Source organism: Rhineura floridana, chromosome 7, assembly GCF_030035675.1.
Source record: "Rhineura floridana isolate rRhiFlo1 chromosome 7, rRhiFlo1.hap2, whole genome shotgun sequence".
Lineage (NCBI taxonomy): Eukaryota > Metazoa > Chordata > Lepidosauria > Squamata > Rhineuridae > Rhineura > Rhineura floridana.
The window spans coordinates 143,266,092-143,289,681 of NC_084486.1; the positions used below are offsets into that span (position 1 = coordinate 143,266,092).

Below are 23,590 nucleotides of genomic sequence, written 5' to 3' on the forward strand. Positions count from 1 at the left end.
ATGACAAAGAAGCAAAGTTTCTAGATATTCTAAATGACTATTCCCTAGACCAGTTGGTCATGGAATCGACCAGAGGGACGGCAACCCTGGACTTAATCCTCAGTGGGGACCGGGACCTGGTGCGAGATGTAAGTGTTGTTGAACCGATTGGGAGCAGTGACCACAGTGCTATTAAATTAAACATACATGTAACTGGTCAATTGCCAAGAAAATCCAACACGGTCACATTTGACTTCAAAAGAGGAAACTTCACAAAAATGAGGGGATTGGTAAAAAGAAAGCTGAAAAACAAAGTCCAGAGGGTCACATCACTCGAAAATGCTTGGAAGTTGTTTAAAAACACTATATTAGAAGCTCAACTGGAGTGCATACCGCAGATCAGAAAAGGTACCGCCAGGGCCAAGAAGATGCCAGCATGGTTAACGAGCAAAGTCAAGGAAGCTCTTAGAGGCAAAAAGTCTTCCTTCAAAAAATGGAAGTCTTGTCCAAATGAAGAAAATAAAAAAGAACACAAACTCTGGCAAAAGAAATGCAAGAAGACAATAAGGGATACTAAAAAAGAATTTGAGGAGCACATTGCTAAGAACATAAAAACCAACAACAAAAAATTCTATAAATACATTCAAAGCAGGAGACCATCTAGGGAGACAATTGGACCCTTGGATGATAAGGCAGTCAAAGGTGTACTAAAGAACGATAAGGAGATTGCAGAGAAGCTAAATGAATTCTTTGCATCTGTCTTCACAGTGGAAGATATAGGGCAGATCCCTGAACCTGAACTAACATTTGCAGGAAGGGATTCTGAGGAACTGAGACAAATAGTGGTAACGAGAGAGGAAGTTCTAAGCTTAATGGACAATATAAAAACTGACAAATCACCGGGCCCGGATGGCATCCACCCGAGAGTTTTCAAAGAACTCAAATGTGAAATTGCCGATCTGCTAACTAAAATATGTAACTTGTCCCTTGGGTCCTCCTCCATGCCTGAGGACTGGAAAGTGGCAAATGTAACGCCAATCTTCAAAAAGGGATCCAGAGGGGATCCTGGAAATTACAGGCCAGTTAGCTTAACTTCTGTCCCTGGAAAACTGGTAGAAAGTATTATTAAAGCTAGATTAACTAAGCACATAGAAGAACAAGCCTTGCTGAAGCAGAGCAAGCATGGCTTCTGCAAGGGAAAGTCCTGTCTCAGTAACCTATTAGAATTCTTTGAGAGTGTCAACAAGCATATAGATAGAGGTGATCCAGTGGACATAGTGTACTTAGACTTTCAAAAAGCGTTTGACAAGGTACCTCACCAAAGGCTTCTGAGGAAGCTTAGCAGTCATGGAATAAGAGGAGAGGTCCTCTTGTGGATAAGAAATTGGTTAAGAAGCAGAAAGCAGAGAGTAGGAATAAACGGACAGTTCTCCCAATGGAGGGCTGTATTTATTTATTTATTTATTTATTTTATTACATTTTTAGAGCGCCCTATAGCAATAAGCTCCCAGGGCTCCCAGGGCTGTAGAAAGTGGAGTCCCTCAAGGATCGGTATTGGGACCTGTACTTTTCAACTTGTTCATTAATGACCTAGAATTAGGAGTGAGCAGTGAAGTGGCCAAGTTTGCTGATGACACTAAATTGTTCAGGGTTGTTAAAACAAAAAGGGATTGCGAAGAGCTCCAAAAAGACCTCTCCAAACTGAGTGAATGGGCAGAAAAATGGCAAATGCAATTCAATATAAACAAGTGTAAAGTTATGCATATTGGAGCAAAAAATCTTAATTTCACATATACGCTCATGGGGTCTGAACTGGCGGTGACCGACCAGGAGAGAGACCTCGGGGTTGTAGTGGACAGCACGATGAAAATGTCGACCCAGTGTGCGGCAACTGTGAAAAAGGCAGATTCCATGCTAGCGATAATTAGGAAAGGTATTGAAAATAAAACAGCCAATATAATGCCATTGTATAAATCTATGGTGCGGCCGCATTTGGAATACTGTGTACAGTTCTGGTCGCCTCATCTCAAAAAGGATATTATAGAGTTGGAAAGGGTTCAGAGGAGGGCAACCGGAGTGATCGGGGGGATGGAGCGACTCCCTTATGAGGAAAGGTTGCAGCATTTGGGGCTTTTTAGTTTGGAGAAAAGGCGGGTCAGAGGAGACATGATAGAAGTGTATAAAATTATGCATGGCATTGAGAAAGTGAATAGAGAAAAGTTCTTCTCCCTCTCTCATAATACTAGAACTCGTGGACATTCAAAGAAGCTGAATGTTGGAAGATTCAGGACAGACAAAAGGAAGTACTTCTTTACTCAGCGCATAGTTAAACTATGGAATTTGCTCCCACAAGATGCAGTAACGGCCACCAGCTTGGACGGCTTTAAAAGATTAGACAAATTCATGGAGGACAGGGCTATCAATGGCTACTAGCCATGATGGCTGTGCTCTGCCACCCTAGTCAGAGGTAGCATGCTTCTGAAAACCAGTTGCCGGAAGCCTCAGGAGGGGAGAGTGTTCTTGCACTCGGGTCCTGCTTGCGGGCTTCCCCCAGGCACCTGGTTGGCCACTGTGAGAACAGGATGCTGGACTAGATGGGCCACTGGCCTGATCTAGCAGGCTCTTCTTATGTTCTTATGTTCTTAAATCAGATTAAATACAGTACACACCATCAGCACAAAAATAATGAATAATTAGTTAATTTAATGAAGTTATTTAATGAAATTATTGACGATTTTCTTCAAAATAAATTTAAATAATAAATGTTTATTTATTTTTAAAAGAATAATGATGACTATCTTTAAACCCCCCTTCGTCTACATCAATCGTTCCTACAATTAATATGCGGGAATAGGGGGAAACGCCCCCTCCACTCTTCTCCTAACAACGAGAAATCAACCGCGCACGCGCTCTGAGACGGGCTGGCAACTACCCAAACCCTTCCCCCTCCGCTTTCCTCCGTCCGTCCATCCATCCTTTTTCTTTTTTTGCCAACGCATGCGCACTCGTCCCTCTACCAGGCCGAAAGATGGTAGAACCATCTTCTTCTTTTCTTACTGCCCCTCCCCTTCTGCCCATGAAGGGCTTCCGTTCCTCACGCATGCGTAACAAGACGCTCAAACGCTTTACCCCCTCTTTCTCATCCTCCGCCCATCGGTTGGGAGGTCTCGTCGCTGGACAGTGACGTACAGGCGCTGGGCCGGTCGTGCTGTGTAGGTTGTGGGAGCCTGACCCACGTGAGGTGTCGCCGAGTGGGTGCCGTCGCCGTCGTGCTCGTTGAGTTGGGAGGGGGGGCTCGCGCGCGCCAGTGAGAGGGTGGGAAGGGGGAGAGGCCCCTTTTTGCGGCCGGGATGCGCCGAGCGATAAAGGTACGGGCTTCAAGGGAGGGAGAGAGGGACGGAAGGGGGGGCGGGGTTCGTGTGTTTTGTTTCCCTTCTTTTTTCCTCTTCGCCTCATGGGGTGGGCCTTATTGGTTCCGAGGGGGTCGTGCTGAGGGCAGTGCCTTGGGGAGCTTGTGGCCTAGTCAGCCCCCCTATCCTGACGGTGGGTGCCTGTCGGGTGGGTGCCTCCCGTGGAAACCTTGTTGCCTTGTTAAAATGTTTTTGGGGATTTTTTTTTTTACTTTGGAAAGAAGGCAGGCAAGGGAGGAGGACGTGATGATGGAAGTTTCTTACACTGTGCAAGGCGTGTGGAGAACGTGGGCAAGGAAGAAGCCTTTCTCTTATTGTTAATGCTAGAACTTGTGGGACATCCAATGAAGATGCCTGTCGGGAGATTCAGGACAGACAAAAGAAAGTATTTCTTCACACAGTGCATAGTTAAGACTGTGGAATCCGTTTACTCAAGAGGCAGCAATGGCCGCCAACATGGATGGCTTCAAAAAAAGGCAAATTCATGGAGGCTATCAGTGGCTACTAGCCACAATGACTATGTTCTGCCTGTGCTGTCAGAGAGGCAGTATGCATTCTGAATGCCAATTGCTTTCAATTGCAAGTGGGGAAAGTGCTGCTGTGCTCAAGCCCTGCTTGCCGGCTTCCCATAGGCATCTGATTGGCCCCTGTGAGAACAGGATGCTGGACTAGATGGGCCACTGGCCTGATCCAGCAGGCTCTTCTTATGTTCTTATGTTTTTATTATGCCTGTTCCTTCAACAGAGACTGATGCAAAGTAAGACCACTCTGAACACCATGAAGATCTGTAGAACGTCTCTTGATGATGTAGTTGAGGCAGTCATCAAAATAACAAGGCACTATGAGGAGTGTTCAATTATTTATGGTGGGGTGGTAACACGCAGCCCTCCTATGACTCAAAAAGGTTTCTGTGGCTATAAAGTAATGCCACCCCCCTTCTAAAAAAAGTAGGCTTTATGGTTGTGTACGAAAATGTGAAAATGATTCTGTTTGGTAAAGCCTTATCCCCTGCCCCCCATGTACGGTTAAATTTTTGGAGATGTTATGCTATCCAACCCATTTTGATTGTTTTTGGCTTGAATTAATCCAGAGTTTCTTGTGCTTAATTATATAGTGGCCATTGTAGAGTGAGGATAAAAATATCCAGGGGTGAAGGCCATATATGTGGAGAAGTGGTTAGAGTGTTGGTCTGTGACCTGGGAGACCAGGGTTCAAATCCCCACTTGGCCATGAACCCTCACTGGGTGACTTTGGGCCAGTCAACCTACCTCACAGGGTGGTTGTGAGGTTAAAACAGAGAGAGGAAGAAACATGTACACCAACCTTGAGCTCCTTGGAGGAAAGGCAGTATATAAATGTAATAAAATAAATAAATAGCACCCTCTTACCCATTGTTGCCTAAGAAACAATCAGTGTAGTTTTTAAATGTTCTGCCCGTCATCTTGATTCAAAATGGTGTCCAGTTGTATCCAATCATATATGAAAACCTGCTGCTTCATCTTAGGAACCATCAGGCAAAATTTGGGTATGACAACTTAAGAGAAAAGCATAGCGAACAAACAACTTTCCACAATACATAACAGTTTATAGTGATTAACTTCTCCAAAATGTTCTGCTGCAAGTATACATGTTTCAATACTTTCTCATTTTCCTGATGATTAAGCTGCTCTGTGTAGCAAAAATGCTTAGATTTTCAACTGTTTTCTGGGAACATTTTTTCCAGTATGCCTCCTGGCACTGAGTAAGCTGTCCACTTCTGCTTTTGGAGTTTGCCTATGTTGCTTTTGTTACTTGCCAATGATGTGGTCAGTCAGTAAATGTTAGTACTAGAATAAAACGTTTCATTTGCAAAAATGTGCTGTGTATCACATCTTCTAAAAAGAAATCACTAACGTAATATCGTTTAATGTTTAAATGTGTGAAATGAAGAAATTGTGCAATTCATGGTGTCAGCTAGACCTCCTAATGCTTTGCTCTTTTGTGGAAAGCGTACTACAGCTTTTATTGTCCTGAAAGCTTAAAAAATGTGGGTAAAACTTTAGGAAGGCTTCAACAGGCTGTGGAACATAATTTCCATGCGTAAGAATTTATGTTGCTTGCTTTTGTCTGGACAATGAAAGTAGAGGCTAATGAGTTGAACTTTCTGTTCTGTTTGTGCCACCATGTTCATGCTTTGATGTAGTTCTTGATAATGGGCATTTGGGAATGGTGAAAACAGTAACCATTTTAACATTAATAGCATGTGTGTACTTGAAACGTAATTGTTTGTTTGCTTAAAGCAGGGGTAGCCAATCCTGTCTCATTTCCAGATGACGTTGCCTATTGTCCCTGACCATTAGTTATACCAGCTGGGGCTGATGGGAGTTGGGAATCCAAAACAATTGGAGGGTACCAGGCAGACCCTGGGCTGAAGAATCTTGTCCTGCCAGCCTGCAGCACATTCTCTCTGCATTATTTGAACTATGTAGAAATAGTCCCATGGGTCAAATTGGAGGTCTTTATGGTCCAGGAACCTTGTCCACCCAAATTTTATTTATTAAAAATGATATGCTGCTTTTCAAGGCAGAGCCTTCCCCAAACCATTATGCATAGTAGTTAGGATCCAGACTTAGGCTGCAATCCAATACATACTTACCTGGGAGCAAGCAGTGGAGCTTACTCTTGAGTAGACATGTATTGGATTGCAGTCTTAGTCACACTTAGAGTAGACCCATTGAAGTAAGTAGGGCTCAACTAACTTAATTCCCATTGATTTTGGTGGTCCTACTCTTGAGTATGACTGACAGAGCAATCCTACATCAAGGAAGCCGGTGTAACTTAAGCTGGCTGAAGTTACGGCAGTTTAAAGTACGTCAGATCCTGACTCCATTCAGGAGCCCTTGGGAGGGGAGAGTGCTGGCTGAGCTGGCAGAACCCAGTGGAAAGAAAATAAAAGCAGCGAAAAAACAGCTATTGTTTGTTTTTACTTAGACCACCCTTTTCCCTGGCTTAATTTATGCTGAGACTGGAGGTCACATGACTTTGCTGAATGAGTGTATGCTACAGTGTAAGTTCCCCTCCCTTTGGTCCAGTCCCCACCACACCCCGTTTTTGGGAGTTACACTGGCCTAATTTACACTTGTCTCAGTTTAGCCTGGTTGAGCTGAGAGGGGCAAGGTTTTGCTGGCTGAGCCAACCTGAGGGACTTACGCCAGCATAACCTGGTTGATCCTGGACCCAGCTGGCTCAGCTGGATATTTGTTCCTTTTATTACATTTATACCCTGCCTTTCGTCAAGGAACCCAAGGTGGCATACAAACGATCTCCCATCCAGACACTGACCAGACCCAGACCTGCTTCGCTTCAGCAAGGTGGCGGCCTCATGTGCCTTCAGGTGTACCCTGTGGCCACCATATTGTAACTTCCCTCGCCCTGGCGTAAATACCTATAGCATTGGGCCCTTAGTTTGGACCCTACGAAATATAACAAAACCAGATTAGACAACAAAGTTCATTCAGTGTTCGTCATTCTCTTATTTTCTGATTTTTATCATTTTTTGATTTTATGCTTTTATGATGATTTAATGATTTTATTGTTCACTGTCTTGGTATTTCTTATGAGGTCATGGTTTATAAATATTCTATACAACATTAAAACGGCAGTCATTAAAACAAAATAATATTTATACAATAATAAAAAGTAGTTAAAATAAACACATTTCAAAAAGCGGTTTGAAATATTTTTCCAGGGTCCATTTTAAAAATGAGTTGTGTAGGGAGCCATTTATAACTCTGTAGAGAGGAATTTATTGGATCATGGAAATTTACATGGAGACGGGGACAGGAATTTAAAGGAAAGAAGAGGAGGTTTATTTTTAATAAAAAAAACCTTTTATCCTTCTGTTTAACCTGGTTATTGAAAATGGAAATGGACTGCCTTCAAGTCGATCCCGACATATGGCGACCCTATGAATGGGGTTTTCATGGTAAGCGGTGTTCAGAGGGGGTTTACCATTGCCTCCCTCTGAGGCTAGTCCTCCCCAGCTGGCTAGGGCCTGCTCAGCTTGCCACAGCTGCACAAGCCAGCCCCTTCCTTGTCCGCAACTGCCAGCTGGAGTGCATCTGGGCTCCTTGGGACTCTGCAGCTTGCCCACAGCTGCACAGGTGGCAGGGCACGTAACCCCTGAGCCGCTCACACCCAGGAGACACAAGCAGGGACTTGAACTTGCAGACTCTGGACTCCCAGCTAGGCTCTCTTCTCCACTGTGGTATACCAGTTTTTAACCTGGTTATTAAGAACTCTGAAATCCTGACTTGGCAGTCTTCGAACAGAAGCAAGGACTGTGTAGCAGTTGGAGATCTTCCTTATTCCCATGGGAATGGAAAATGCGGGGACGGGGAACCAGCTGAAGGAGTAGATAAGTTGTAAAACAGGCTTCGCTACAGTTGTGCTTCTAATTTGCCATATGAATCCAAATATACCCCCTTGTTTATACTAGTATTATAGAATAATGTCCAGGTGTGTCCTTTTAACTCTTCTTTGAATTAACTTTTTGTAAAAAAGTAAAAGTAAACAAAAAGGGCTCCTACTGGGAGAAATTGATTCAAGAGATGGATTGATTCCATAAAGGAAGCCACAGACCTGAACGTACAAGATCTGAACAGGGTGGTTCACGACAGATGCTCTTGGAGGTCGCTGATTCATAGGGTCGCCATAAGTCATGACCAACTTGAAGGCACATAACAACACTTGGAGGATGGGTGGGGTATAAATCAAATAATAAATAAATAAAATCTAGTTATATATTTAGTAGCTGCTACTATAAAGAGTTGTGTGACAAGACTGGTAATTTTATTTGGGATTGATTACAGTGTTATGAAGAGATGCTTCTGTTGGAATGGTTGCTTGTCTAACATGTATTGGCTTCTACTTTGTGCTGTAAAATACTTTACAGTGATATTTTTTTCTTCCCAATATTTTCTGCAGCTAGGGAAGCTCTCTTCTCTTTTGGTTTGTTCCCTACAAGAGGACTACGGTCTTCATATCTTCCATCTTGGGGTTCTTGTCTTCAGTTGAGTTCTGGAGCAATTTATAGTCATGACAGGTATATGCTATTTCCAGGCTTGAACAGTATACCTCTTATTACCTGTTGCTGGGGAAGAACAGTGGGAGGAGGCTCTTGTGTCCATGCCCTACTTGTGGGCTTCCCACAGGCACCTGGTTTGCCATTGTGGGAAACAGGATCGTGGACTAGATTAAGTGTTTGCTCTGATCCAGCATGGTTCCTATATTCTTGTTCATAATACTCCTAATATTGCTACAGCAACTCCTGAAGAGAGACCCTAGTCCCACTAAATAGTGAGTTTTAAGAGCACAGGTCGAGTAATGGATCACATTAAGTCTCATGGCAATCTTGTAAGGTAGCTTAATGGAGCCTGGGAAAATGTATCTAGCTGTGAGAGGGAAGAAGATGTTCAGGATTATTGGATGTTTCTTGTTTGGTCTGAAGGATGCTGCTGCTTCTTCCCTGGCTTTGTATTCTTTCCTTGCTTTCTCTTGCTCCCAACTATGTTCTCAAGTGTACAACAGAAACTACTTTTGATCCTCGGTTGCACTTTCATCATCAGCTGCACATTTTGGGAAGCACTGGTATTCTCCAAACATACTTTTCAACTCCCTTCAGAGATTTTAAAAGGAATATTTTTCACATTTTCTATTCATCAAGCCACCTGTTTGCCTACCAGTCCCACCTCTTCAGCAAGCAGGCATGGATGATTCCTGAAAGCATGACTCTTGCACTTTCTGTAGTCAGTTATGCTTCCCTTCCCTCATCCTTGCTTTTTTGTTATCTTCCCCTCCTTTTCTTCCACCCTTTACCTTCATTCTGTCTTGTCTTGTATTGTCAGCTGTCTGGGCAGGAGCTATGCACTGATTAAAAAATGCCCTCTTACTGTTTGCTGATTGCTCCTGTGTCTTAACTGTAACAAAAGAAGCCTTCATCTTTGCTCAGGCTCTTGCATTACACGTCTCCATGGTATCTGTACAGGTGGTTAGCAGGTAGTAGGATTGATTGAGGCTTGAGGGCAAGGTCTGTAATGACCCCAGATGGTTAAAGGCAAGGTAAACTAAAGTGGCAAGGAATGAACAATTTGGGATGCAGATTGTTGTAGGCACCCAGTTTGATATTATGATGGAAACTATTTACTTCCTGGCAGAACTGCTAGTTCTGCTTTTGTCTTCCTGATGGTGGGCAAAAGTGTGGCATTGTTCTTGAAAGCTCAGTACGTGGCCAGAAAGTGATGGCATGTTTGGAGATCCTTTCCAGGGTAGTGTAGCCCTTCAGGAGTTCTAATCTCTCATGCGATGAGGGAAAATAGGAGTGAGTGGGCTAGCTCACATCACATTGCTTTCCATTTCTTTGGAGACAATCACATTGCTCTCCGTTACTTGGGAGACAGAGAAGAGCCTTTTCTATTTGTGCAGCCTCCCTGTGCGACTTGGATTCCTGACTTTCTCAGAGTTCTAAATGGCACAAAGGGCCTGTGTGTCTATTCCTTGCTGCAGACATTTGCCTCCAACTTAAGTGATCTTGCAGGTCTATATGGGGGCAGGCGGTCTTTCAGGTAACCTGGTCCAGTATTGTTCAGGTCTTTGTTAATAAGAAGACTTGCAACCCGTTTCTAGTGATTTAACTTCCCCTAACAAAATTGGAATATTCTCTTTTGTGTTCTTTTCTGTTTCTTTCCCTCATTCTACTCAAGTGTACACAGATTAGGCCAGTGATTCTCAGTCCCCCACCCCCAGCCTACTTGAAAATTCCTGATGGTCTTGGGGGACCACTTCATGGTTTTTCTGCCTGTTGTAGCAATTGTAAGGTGCTGTGCTGGATGCCGGTATCGCTTTGTAATTGTATTTTGAATGTTTTTTATTTCTTATATTGTATTTTATTGTATTATAGTTTAAATTACATTCTATTTTATTGTGAATTCTAGGAAATAAAGGAAGCAATAAAAATACAATTAAAAATCAATATGAATAGTTCATGCCATGGACCACTGGTGGTCCACAGACAGGTTGGGGACCTCTGGATTAGGGCATCTTTCCTTTACGTTTCCTGTTCCCTCTGCTTCAGTTACTCTTTCTTCCTGCCTTCCGTCATGAAACTCAAGTTGGTGTATATGGGGTCCTTAGCTTAGGTCGTCTCCCATCCAGACACAGACCAGCCTCACAGCTACTTAGTTGGCTGCCTTGCGTGCCTTCAGACTATGCCATGGGACTTAATGTAGGACATCGAATATCCTGCCTTATTTGTGGGTGTTGGAGTAGTTTATGCATTTATCCATTGCATGCCACAGCTTTATGATTTAATGGTAGTCACTTCAGACTTATAGACTGGTAAGATGAGAGGACTGGGCCAAATCTCACATGTTTTTGTGTTGGTTTTGGAGGATGATTGTTAACAATCTCATTCCAGCCACAGTGTTTCCTCCATATAGCTCTTGATACTTTTGCATTGGAGAATGACCCAATTTTTTATTGACTGAAAGTCATTCAATTATTTTGGGGTGTGGCTGAGCAGTGTTGAAAAGGAAACTCAAGGATTAATTATAGTTAAAGCCGCTCCGTATGTGACTGGCCAAACTAACTAATTGGGCAGATTGTCTTTTGCTGAGTGTTTGTGACTGCATATGGGGTGAAAGTTCTCTTTATGGTTTGTATGGCCTTCCAAAACCTTTTGGAAATTGAAAAACTTCACAACTCCCCATTTATCTCTTATATGACCCGAGATCAGTGTAAAGAAAATTACAGTTGATTGAAAAGCTACCTTATCTGGTGCTGACATCTATAAATCTGACTTACTAATTATTTTAAAAAGCACTTTTTAATTTTAATTGGGTTATTTAACCAGACTGTAGATTTCAATTAAACCAATCCCATTATAGTTGATGCTTCCTAATTCTGTTTATATATTAGCTTGTTACTGAACCAACTACATAGTTTAATTTAAAAAACCTGGTCCAATGCAATCTCATACCCTATAATTCTTATTATTGAGCTCTTTTTTCCTTTTTGTATGTCCACAAATTGTCATGCCCACCACATATGATTTCCATTCTATTTCTGGCCACTAGTTCTGGTCGTCTTCTCTTACTTTAATAAAACTGGTCACAAGTGGACTTCAGTACTGTGCAATTTTTCATTACACTGAAAAAAAAAAGGCTGCTCAAACTGACTAGGAGTGAGATCATAAACTGACTAATAGATACTTGCATAATGTAGCCTGGTGCCCTTCAGAAATTTTGGACTGCAACTCCCAGTCATGCTTGTTGAGTCTGATGGGAGTTGTAGTCCAAAACATCTAGAGGGCATTATTATCATTATCATTATTTTATTATTATTATTTCAATTTGTATGCCTCTTTTCCACATAAACATGCCCAAAGGGGCTCACAACACAAGAGCAAAAAAAGCATATCAGTACATCATTACAGTTAAGCCTAATGCCAATTCATTTCAAAACAGAAAATGACAATCCAAATAAATAAGTTCATTTTGACAATATGGACATTTTAACATTTTAAATTAATTGTAAAATAAACATAATTAAAACCCATCAATTTGTACCAGTTGGTTAAAATATATAAAACCAAGTCAGATGTACTTTTTCTGTCAAGATTGTGTGTTGATCGTGGTGCGCTGATCTCCCCACGTAAAACAAAACCACGCACAGGCATCTTCCATAACAAAAGTCCCGTGGAAAGACTTTATTTTGGAAGACAATCTTAGTCACGAGTGATCGCCAAGCTATATGCCTTTGCAGTCGTCCACAAACCTGATCGAGCCATGACTGCTGTGGTTGGGGGTGTGAAGTTGTTCATATCTCCTAAGAAGTATGTGGAGAAGGATGGTATAATGCCTCAAGTGTTGACAGCATTTAACAAACACTACCTCAGTAATCCTTACAGTAACCCTATAAGGTAGGCCAATGTTGTTCCCATATTGCTGATGAGGCCATGACCCCGAGCATGGTGGCTTGTCTGTGGCTAAGATGGAAAATGAATGGTTTTGCATGAACTGGCTGAAAGGCTTGTCTGTGGCCACCCAGGAAGAAGAGTAGGCGGTTGCTTTTAGAAGCCTTTAATTGTTTTAAGAAAGTATTCTAAAGTTTTTTTTAAAGAAGTTTTAATTGCCTTGTTTTAGTATTGATATGTTTGCTGCCCTGGACTCCTTTGGTGGAAGGGTGGGATAGAAATTCAATAAAGAAATACCTACATAAATAATTGTACTGTTAATAACTTTGCTTCATCAGATCTTCAAAGTAAGGTTTATTTCCCAACATGCCTTTTTCAAATTGTCCTAGAATCCCTTTCCAGTGGGATGCTAGTAAGCATGCAGGACTGGAAGAGCACTGGTAGCTGCGTGAATAAAGAATGGGTCATCCAATTGGGGCAGAAATCAAACCTTAAATCTCCTCAAGTATAGTTAGGGTGAAACTGGGAATCTTTAACAGAAATCGGTGGAAAGGAAGATCCTGTGTTTTTCTGCATTGCACTGATAAATGAGGTTGAAGAGATACTGAAAGAACTGGGCATGTTTAGCCTTGAGAGAAGACAGAGGAGAGATATGATAGCACTCTATACGTCCTTGAAAGGTTGTCACACAGATCTCTTCTCAGATGTCCCAGAGTGCAGGACACGGAATAATGGACTCAAGTTGCAGGAAACCAGATTTTGACTGAACATCGGAAAAACTTCCTAATTGTTAGAGTAGAATGCCAGTGGAGCCAGTGACCTAGGGAAGTGGTGGGCTCTCCAACATTGGAGGCCTTCAAGAGGCAGCTAGACATCCACCATGCTTTTAAGTTGGATTTCTGCCTTGAGCAGGGGGTTGGACGTTGATGGCCTTACAGGCCTCTTCCAACTGGCATGATTCTATGATTATCTGGCCCAATTAAACAGCTGCCATTGAAATAGCATGATCAGGAAAGAAGCCGTAGATCCCCTAGTATCTGTCTGCAGCCTTCCTCAGGAAGCCCATCTCTGGCCTCATCTGCATTATACTTTTAGGCAGTATCATACCACTTTAAACTGTCATGGCTTCCCCCAATGAATCGTGGGCAATGTAGTTTCTTAGGGGTGCTGAGGGTTGTTAGGAGGCCCCCTATTCCTCTCACAGAGCTTCCAATTCCCTGGGATCCCTGGGATAAGGGATTGATTATATAAACTATTCTGAGAATTATAGCTCTGTGAGGGGAATAGGGGGGTCTCCTAAAAACTCTCTGCGCTCTTAACAAACTGCAATTCCCAGGTTTCTTTGGGGAAAGCTGTGTCTGTCTAAAGTGGTATGATACTGCATTTAATTGCATAGTGCAGATGGAGCCTCTCAGAAAGGTTCTAAACAGTTGTGTTACTGGAGAGCTGTAAACGGTAAAACTCTTTAAGTTTTCTGAGATGTAACTTATTTGTTTTTTCTGTTTCTTTTGCTGTTGCAGGTGCACTTCAAGATCATAATGCAGCAGAAAAATGAAAGAGCATAGGAGAAAAATACAACGGAGAAGTCGGTTGCTGGCCGGTTGTCGAAAATGGACTCTGGGATTTTGGGGGCTGAGGCAATACTGCTTCCAAAGGAAGCGCCTTTCTCTACTTAAAAGAGAGAGGAAAGGCACTTGGACATCTCTGAGCCTGAAACGAACTAAACCATGCAGAAGGAAGGTTCTTTGGCTCCAGAGGAAGTGGGTTCCCGAAGTATTCCTAAGTGCAAATCCCAAGCAAATTGTATCTTTTGATAGCAGCACTTCTCCACAAAAGATACCCAGAAGCTCTTTTCCTAGGTGCAGAAGTGGAGGACCTGCTACAGAGGCAGAGCAGCTGGGTGGCCCATCCTTTCGGAATGAAGAACTGCTGAATAAATTTTGCGGTTTAGCAGTTGACTCAACGGTTTGTCAAAGCAAACAGTACTGCACTGAGGCCAGCAATGCTGCCTTCCCAGTAAAAGAGGATGGTCTCGCTCGTAATAGGGGGGAGAGCTGTAACAGTGAATACAGTGGAATTATAGTTCTAAATAACTCTAGAAGGAATCTCTGCTGCCGAGATCTAAAGCAAAATGGAACTTCTGACCACTTGATGGTTAGGAGGCCTAGATTTAAAAGGTGTACTTTAAAACGCAGATCTTTATTTATGATGTATAAGAAACTTTCTATGGTTAAGTTTCGAATTAGAATTGCAAAATTTCGTCCCAAGTTTTGGAGAGGCAAAAAGTGTAAGTTGAGCAAAAGCAGGCCAAGTTGGGTGGAGAAAGTAACCAGAGATCAGCAGGAGGACTTCTACCAAGGAGTCTTCACGGATGGTTCCGAAACCTTGTTTTCCTGTTGGAAATTGAAAAGTAACTCTCTCCAGAACCTGTTCAGCTTGTCAGATATGAACAATCACCTGCCTGGACCATTGATTGAGGATAGTCAAACTGATGTACCTGATGCCTGCCTTACACAGGATGCGCTCTTGCAGTGTAGGGAGCGCCATTATAAGGACCTTGCATCCAGAGACCAAAATGGCATTGCTGAGACCTGCATGCCAGAGTTGCGTGGAACAGCTGCTTGTGGAGCACAGGCTGTGCACGAGGAGACGGGAGAGGCACCCACATTGGACAGCTGCCCTGATATTTTCATCTCTGTAATGGAAAAAGAAATCTCGGTTTCAGGTCGAGATGATGGCGAATCTAATCAGGTTATGGGTACTGAGAAATTAGTGCTGGTGCCCTGCAAGGTGGATTTGGGCATAAATGATGACTTTGCTAATGGGCCTATTCGTGGTGAGCTGGCACAGAATGAAGACGGTCGTAGTCAGATGGAAGTGGAAGGGCCCATAAGCATGGACGTCTTTGGTGTAGAGCTCTTAGATCACCCGTACTGTAAAAGCCCTCTTGATGAGCCTCTGAGAGGAAGCACAGGACAAAAATCAGGGACCCAAAAAAGTGGGAAAAGAAGCAGTCAGAGAGCTTCTTGCGTCAGTGATGAGCAGCTGGCTGTGTGGCTCTGTGGTAGATACATACACTTTTCATGCTTATTACCAGTTTTGCTTGAATATTCTATGAATTTGGGAATTCTGCCTGTCAGATTATGACGACATGATTGCAGTTGCATTGTCTTAGCTTCAACTATTGTACTCCTTGCTATGTTTGTTATGGGTAGAAATTGGGTTGTTGCCTATAGGAGCAGTTCAGCTGGCCTGTCCTCATTGTCCTTATGATCGATCTCTAGAAATTGTGATCAAGCTGTGTACTGTGGCCCACCAAGAAGGCAATAAAGCTCTGGCTTTTGCTTGCCTGCCTTGGATTTGCAAGTGCAGTCAAGCACCGGATGGACCATGATTGTGGCTGCTGGGCTGTCTTATACTTGATGGGTTACAGATTATACAGGCCTGCCCTTTGACAGTGCAAAGTGGGTTGCAATTGCATGATACATCAGTGCTGGTGTTTCATCTGGTGTGCTGTGTATGGGAAGAAATTGAGACTGGAGCAATTGAGGATTGGAACCAGAATCAAAAGGCAGTTCTCTTCAGAACGCTTTCTCTGCTTCTTGTGCCCCCAGATATTTAGGAGAACCTAGACTGGAGACGTATACTTCATGAGTGCTACAGTTGTCTGTCTTCATTCTGAAATAAGAAGCTGAGTGTATGAGATGGGTTATAAAAGGAATGAAGTGACCTTTCTGTCACTGTGAGCTTGCTCTTTTGAGCCTTCTGAAATGCATTGATGCATACAGGTTTGCTGACAAATGTGCAAAAATATGTCAGTGTCGTTGCAAGTCAGTTCTATGTAATCTTTTGCATTTATGGGATTTCTGTGGGCACAAGTGCACGAAAGTGTTCTTTCAGAGTGGGCCTGTTGAAGGAATGTTCCCCTAGCAGATGCTCCATTCCTACATAGATGTGGTTGGTAGTAAGCTGCATGGATGATCCATGTGCACTCCTAGGAATGTTGATGACCCTGCAAATTGTTATCTGTGATTTCACCTTAGTAGCACAGATGGGGAACCTGCAGCCTTTCAGATGTTGTTGGACAACTGCTCTCAACACCCCTGACCATGACCGTGCTGGCGAGAGCTGGAGTCCACCAACATCCGTAGGGCAACAGGTTCCCCATCCCTGCCTTATAGCATGGCTGCATTCTATATAAATCCAACAGTCCTAATGGAACACTCTGCATTACTTTATGTGGTGTAAGTGCTTCCAGCTTAACTTTTCCCTTGAAGTGTTGCCTTGCCTTGCCTTGATATTTCTACCCTGAAATAATATTCTTTAAAGCTAACAGTATTCCTGATGGTTGCAATCTTATGTGTTTGCTGGGTCATGCACATGCATCCCTATACAGCCATGTACATATCTTTGGGGACCCTGATTGATTTAGCTTTTCCAGAGTACACGGGACTGTTAGAAATGCAGCACACACATTTTCCTTCCACGTTTTTATATATTTGTTGTGGGAAGCACTAGTACAACAGAATATTTGGGGAAATGTCTTAAGAGTTAACACCACCCTAAGCACTGGGTAACAAGCACATGTGTGGGATCCCTTGTCCTCATATCTTCCTTGCCAATGAAGGAGGGGGAAATTTTGCAGGGGAGAAGTAGTGGGAGGGATGCATAACAGTGCCTGCCCGCCTGCTGCTTTCCCCCCTAGAATGCCCCCTACCTGTGGATAACTTCAATTCCAGGCACATGTTTGCCACTTCAGGTAGGGCATAGCAACAGGTACAGGAAGGATTTAAGACCCCCTGCTGCTTCTCTCTTGACTGTAGAATTGTCCCAAGTCTGTGTCTGCCAACAGATGCCTGGTTCAGCCCTGGTTTAAAACCTGTACTAGATCATTCCAAGTCTGATCATATGCTATGTTCATTCTTTAGAGATACCCTGCTGTGGCACTGATGTGTTTAGCTCATGGTTCAAAGCCCTGATTCTATGACTCACTTGCAAAAAAGGGCACAGATTTGCATAATATTTGTGTATGCTTTGTGCCATATGCAAATTTCTATCCTCTTCTGCAGGTGGAGTGGAGGGCCCAAAAATAACTCAGTGGCCACACATCTAATAAAAGTCTGACAGAGACAGTGCAAATGGGTAAAGCTTTAATTGTATATACATGCTAGAAGAGGCTTAACCTGTTGAAGTGTTGCCTGCCACATATCTGTTAAAAGGCACAGGAAACCTGCTTTCCTCCAGTGCCAACCCTAAACCAAAGCTGCAGTCCTGTACCTGCTTAACCTGGGAGTTAGCTTAATTAAATAGTTAATAAATAGTTAATAAATAGTTAATAAATAGTGAGCCCCGTGTGTGTGTGTTTATTTTTACTTATTAGGATATATGTTATTGTGATTAACCAGAGGTTTTTATTATATTAACAAAACGTTTCAGTTTCCGCCTTCATCAGCTGCTAACACACAAATGCTGTTACCAAGGTGGCAGTTATAGAGCTTTGAGGATGGAATGCTCAGAGGGGCTTCATTTGCAGAAGCTAAGTAGTGGTGGTACTGCCCTCCAGGTATATATGTATTGTATTCAACCAAGTACTACTCGGAGTAGGCTCACTGAAAACGAATGAACCTATGCAAGAAGACAATAAGGGATGCTAAAAAAGAATTTGAGGAGCACATTGCTAAGAACATAAAAACCAACAACAAAAAATTCTATAAATACATTCAAAGCAGAAGACCATCTAGGGAGACAATTGGACCCTTGGATGATAAGGGAGTCAAAGGTGTACTAAAGAACGATAAGGAGATTGCAGAGAAGCTAAATGAATTCTTTGCATCTGTCTTCACAGTGGAAGATATAGGGCAGATCCCTGAACCTGAACTAACATTTGCAGGAAGGGATTCTGAGGGACTGAGACAAATAGTGGTAACGAGAGAGGAAGTTCTAGGCTTAATGGACAATATAAAAACTGACAAATCACCGTGCCCGGATGGCATCCACCCGAGAGTTCTCAAAGAGAGCTATTGCTAGTCGGGCGGTATATAAATTTAATAAATAAATAAATAAATAAAGAACTCAAATGTGAAATTGCTGATCTGCTAACTAAAATATGTAACTTGTCCCTTGGGTCCTCCTCCGTGCCTGAGGACTGGAAAGTGGCAAATGTAACGCCAATCTTCAAAAAGGGATCCAGAGGGGATCCCGGAAATTACAGGCCAGTTAGCTTAACTTCTGTCCCTGGAAAACTGGTAGAAAGTATTATTAAAGCTAGATTAACTAAGCACATAGAAGAACAAGCCTTGCTGAAGCAGAGCCAGCATGGCTTCTGCAAGGGAAAGTCCTGTCTCAGTAACCTATTAGAATTCTTTGAGAGTGTCAACAAGCATATAGATAGAGGTGATCCAGTGGACATAGTGTACTTAGACTTTCAAAAAGCGTTTGACAAGGTACCTCACCAAAGACTTCTGAGGAAGCTTAGCAGTCATGGAATAAGAGGAGAGGTCCTCTTGTGGATAAGAAATTGGTTAAGAAGCAGAAAGCAGAGAGTAGGAATAAACGGACAGTTCCCCCAATGGAGGGCTGTAGAAAGTGGAGTCCCTCAAGGATCGGTATTGGGACCTGTACTTTTCAACTTGTTCATTAATGACCTAGAATTAGGAGTGAGCAGTGAAGTGGCCAAGTTTGCTGATGATACTAAATTGTTCAGGGTTGTTAAAACAAAAAGGGATTGCGAAGAGCTCCAAAAAGACCTCTCCAAACTGAGTGAATGGGCAGAAAAATGGCAAATGAAATTCAATATAAACAAGTGTAAAATTATGCATATTGGAGCAAAAAATCTGAATTTCACATATACGCTCATGGGGTCTGAACTGGCGGTGACCGACCAGGAGAGAGACCTCGGGGTTGTAGTGGACAGCACGATGAAAATGTCGACCCAGTGTGCGGCAGCTGTGAAAAAGGCAAATTCCATGCTAGCAATAATTAGGAAAGGTATTGAAAATAAAACAGCCGATATCATAATGCCGTTGTATAAATCTATGGTGCGGCCGCATTTGGAATACTGTGTACAGTTCTGGTCGCCTCATCTCAAAAAGGATATTATAGAGTTGGAAAAGGTTCAGAAGAGGGCTACCAGAATGATCAAGGGGATGGAGCGACTCCCTTACGAGGAAAGGTTGCAGCATTTGGGGCTTTTTAGTTTAGAGAAAAGGCGGGTCAGAGGAGACATGATAGAAGTGTATAAAATTATGCATGGCATTGAGAAAGTGGATAGAGAAAAGTTCTTCTCCCTCTCTCATAGTACTAGAACTCGTGGACATTCAAAGAAGCTGAATGTTGGAAGATTCAGGACAGACAAAAGGAAGTACTTCTTTACTCAGCGCATAGTTAAACTATGGAATTTGCTCCCACAAGATGCATAAATGGCCACCAGCTTGGATGGCTTTAAAAGAAAATTAGACAAATTCATGGAGGACAGGGCTATCAATGGCTACTAGCCATGATGGCTGTGCTCTGCCACCCTAGTCAGAGGCAGCATGCTTCTGAAAACCAGTTGCCGGAAGCCTCAGGAGGGGAGAGTGTTCTTGCACTCGGGTCCTGCTTGTGGGCTTCCCCCAGGCACCTGGTTGGCCACTGTGAGAACAGGATGCTGGACTAGATGGGCCACTGGCCTGATCCAGCAGGCTCTTCTTATGTTCTTATGTTCTTAAATACAAACTTACCTCTGAGTAGACATACTAACTTGCAATACAGTGGTATAGTTTTAAGTCAGTGCTTAATGACTGCCTAGTCTTTAGCTCCTGCACAGCAGGAGATGTGCCTAAGCCTCTTTGAAGTTTTCACATTGTGCGTTTGCTGTTTTGAAGGGGGGAGGGTTCTTTAACATTCACCCACACTAGTTGTGTAATAGTATTTGCAGTTAGTAATTTCCAGTGTGTACCCGATCCCAGATGGATCAGGAAAGATGCATTCTTCTTGCTAGGAAAAAAGGAAGGGCAAACTAGAGATATCAAGCACTAGAAAATCCTTAGGCTGAGTTCACATCTGTGTTGGAATTGTTTTTAAAGATGTTTTAAAAATAGGTTTTTTAAAGATGTTGTATAGATGTTTTTAGTGTTTTGTTGTTTGCTATCCTGGGATCCTTCTGAGAGGAAGTGTGGGATATAAATTTAATAAAAATAAATAAATAAAAAGTGAGGCAGAAGCAGGAAAAGTGCACTAAAGGGGAGGGAAGAGCAGCAGCTCTTTAGGACCTTGAGGATTCCCATTGCCTGGTGTCCAGTCAACTATGTTGTCAATCATAGCTCTGATTTCACTCATTGGTTACGAACACTGAAAGGCAGGAGCAGCTAGGTTGATTCATCAAACAGAAATTGCTTAGGAAGGTACCTACACATTTTGCTTCATACCTTTCTTTTTAGGAGGGCTAGGGACTTTTTTTTACGAAAGCTTAAAGTCTGGGGCCCCTGTTCACCATGGGCCCAGTACATCAGTACCTCCTCTACCCATCTCTCAGTAACCTGGTGTGACAGCACTAATAATTATTATTACTACCACCCACCTTCACCAGCAGGTCCCAGAGCAGGTTACAATTTAATATTAAAAACAATTTAAACAAATTACAACCACGGAAATAGGGTAGTTTAGGAATAACCTGTTAGATGCCACTTAGGAGACCATCTGGCATATACTAACTCCATTCAGGACTGGAGGGGTGGCTAAGCCCTTGTCTTACTACAATTCAGACTGAAAGCGTTCCATGGCATAGGTGGTGGTGATGATACAAGTGATATAAGCCAGTTAGTTGATGTGTACAATGGATTTAAGAATATTTTTGAGAGTTGAACTCTGAGTCAACTTTACCCAAGCATCTCAAATGGTTTTGGTGTACATTCTCATGGCTCCCTTCTTTGAACATCAAATTGAGTTGGCTTGACTGCTGTTGGGCCAGTGTAGCACCTGTCAGAAGGACCACATTCAGATACTGGAAGGTTCATTTTTGCACTTCTGTAGGCTTCTCCCCTCCCTGCAATTATCCCTGATTGGTCTTGCAGAATTAAGATGTCAATTTTTGAAAAAATGCAATCAGATTGCTATCGTCCCAAGTGTGTGTATGTATATTGAGTGTTTATTTCCTGTTCATCTCTGCTTCATCCTAACAGTGTGCAAATAGATCCTCAGTTTTATCCAGATGTTTGGGACATATATTTCTTCTCTCAAGCCATGTAAATTGATGTGCTGATTGGAAACACTTGCATCTGCCTGGAAATGCAGCATCCTCCAAACCCAATTAATTAAGAAATGCAGCCGTGTGACTCTTCTGTCTCTCTCCCTCCCCCTCAAATTCATTTCATTAGGGTTGTAGGAAGCCCTGTATCTGTATAGAGACTAGAGCATGCTAGTGAAAATGACTCCTGCCTCTTCAGAGCTTGGAAAAGTTACTTTTTTGAACTACAACTCCCATCAGCCCTAGGCAACATGGCCACCGGATTAGGCTGATGGGAGCTGTAGTTCAAAAAAGTAACTTTTCCAAGCTCTGCGTCTCTTTTAAATTTGGATTTAGAATTGAGTTTTAGATCACAAGTTTTTCCTTACTGGGTTCTTTTAGGCAAGCTCTAGAAGCTACGGGTGCCATTTGTATGTTTCTGACTTTTTAGGAGGAACTACGGTGGGTGTTAAGTCTGTCATGAGCGTGGGCACTTTCTCTCTTTCACGGTACCGAAGAGACTGCGTGGCTCAGGGACACCAAAGCTCATATCTGTGTTCATTTGAAGTCCAGTACTTCATTGCACTGGATGTCAACTTTGCTTGTTAATTTTGCACTTTCTGACTTGAAAATCGGTCATCAAAATGGTCATCCATAGAATTAAGTCATCTGGTTCCTGTGCAACTACGGCTTTTATGCCTGCTTTTTAAACAAAGCAACCTTTGTCTTTGTCTTTATTTAAAAGGATTCCTAGATGAAGTAATGAAGAAATATGGCAGTCTAGTTCCACTCTGTGAAAGGGATGTTATGGGAAGATTAAAGGAAGTCTATAACGAAGACTTTTCTCACAGGTTAGTAGCTCTCTCTAACTGTTACTTCTGCTAATTCATATTCCAGATTGTGCTTGCTGCCTGCAGCTATACACAGCTGCATATCAAATGTGCCGGGATAACTTCGCATTCACTGTCTCTTTTCTTGGCTGCCTTAATTCTGTTCCAGAAAGCCATTCATCACTAAGGAAATCATGAAATATCAGACAAGGCATCCCAAATCTTCCACTTGCAATTTCCGGGTCTTCTATAACAAGCACATGCTGGATATGGATGATCTGACAACGCTGGATGGTCAGAACTGGCTAAACGACCAGGTGAGAGCAGTTTGATACTCTTGTTTTAAATATTTTTATATATGCTACTTAAAATAGTGCTTTCAGTTGCACCTTTGTGGTGATTCTGTCTGGTTGTCAAGGTAGTTTCATGGCATCTTGGTTTTCTTTGGCCCGCTGATAGAGTTGGACCTGTCTATGCTGCCCTCTTTCAAAACATCACAAGCGGTGTACAAAAACATAAAAACATGTAAAAGCAATTATTAAAATGACTGGCTACTTGAGAACAATAATTAGTTATACATCTTTGAAGATAATAAAGGTTCATGTGTATATGTGGCCCATTTTGCACACTCACTGAATGAATTGGAAGCTATTTATCCAGCGCTCTATCTTGTGTCAACATCTCTGTAGAACCACTTGGGTGGGTATTTCAAATGGATCACCATTTCTCCCACCCAGTTGGCATACTGTTGGAAGAGTGTGCCATTTGGGTGGGAAAGAATCAATTGTGATTGGAGAATGTGTGTGTGTTTACACATGTTAGAGCTGTCACCTGTTTAAAGGAATTTTACTTGCTGCTGATTTTTTTAAACGGATCTGCGCATAGATCAAAACAATTCTGGAGGGGAAAATCTTAGAGGTATCCACCTTTCTCTCTTAGTGGGAATGCCTCTTCTAAGATGGCATCAACTATCCATACCAGCCTTTGCCAACTGGCACGCTCCAGATGTTCTGGATCCCAGCTTCCATCAGCCAAGCCACGCTGATGGGTGTTGCGTAGTCCAGAATATCTGGAGGGACCCCTATCTTCCTGTAGGAACTCAGGGCGACAAACATAACAAAACAATTTAGCAAGAAAAAGAACACACAAAAAACAGTTTACAAACATTCCAAAACACAATTATGGTTAAAAAGATGGCAAAACACAGCTTAAAAACATT

General features: G+C 42.6%; 1 protein-coding gene across 4 annotated transcripts in view; it reads left to right on the forward strand.

The window, feature by feature from the left end:
• Positions 1 to 2,995: 2,995 nt before the first annotated feature.
• The window catches only part of SENP5 (SUMO specific peptidase 5), a 48,580-nt gene continuing 27,985 nt past the window's right edge, over positions 2,996 to 23,590 (forward strand). Inside the window, exons 1-5 of one of the 4 annotated variants that reach the window (XM_061637425.1) lie at positions 2,996 to 3,191; positions 8,355 to 8,472; positions 13,860 to 15,403; positions 22,287 to 22,392; positions 22,541 to 22,688. In XM_061637425.1, coding sequence (XP_061493409.1) covers positions 13,891 to 15,403; positions 22,287 to 22,392; positions 22,541 to 22,688 — 1,767 coding nt within the window. In that variant the 5' untranslated portion in view covers positions 2,996 to 3,191; positions 8,355 to 8,472; positions 13,860 to 13,890. Of the gene's footprint in view, positions 3,192 to 3,243; positions 3,348 to 8,354; positions 8,473 to 13,859; positions 15,404 to 22,286; positions 22,393 to 22,540; positions 22,689 to 23,590 lie in introns of those variants that run through there. The other 3 variants (XM_061637423.1, XM_061637426.1, XM_061637424.1) reach the window with 3 other exon arrangements.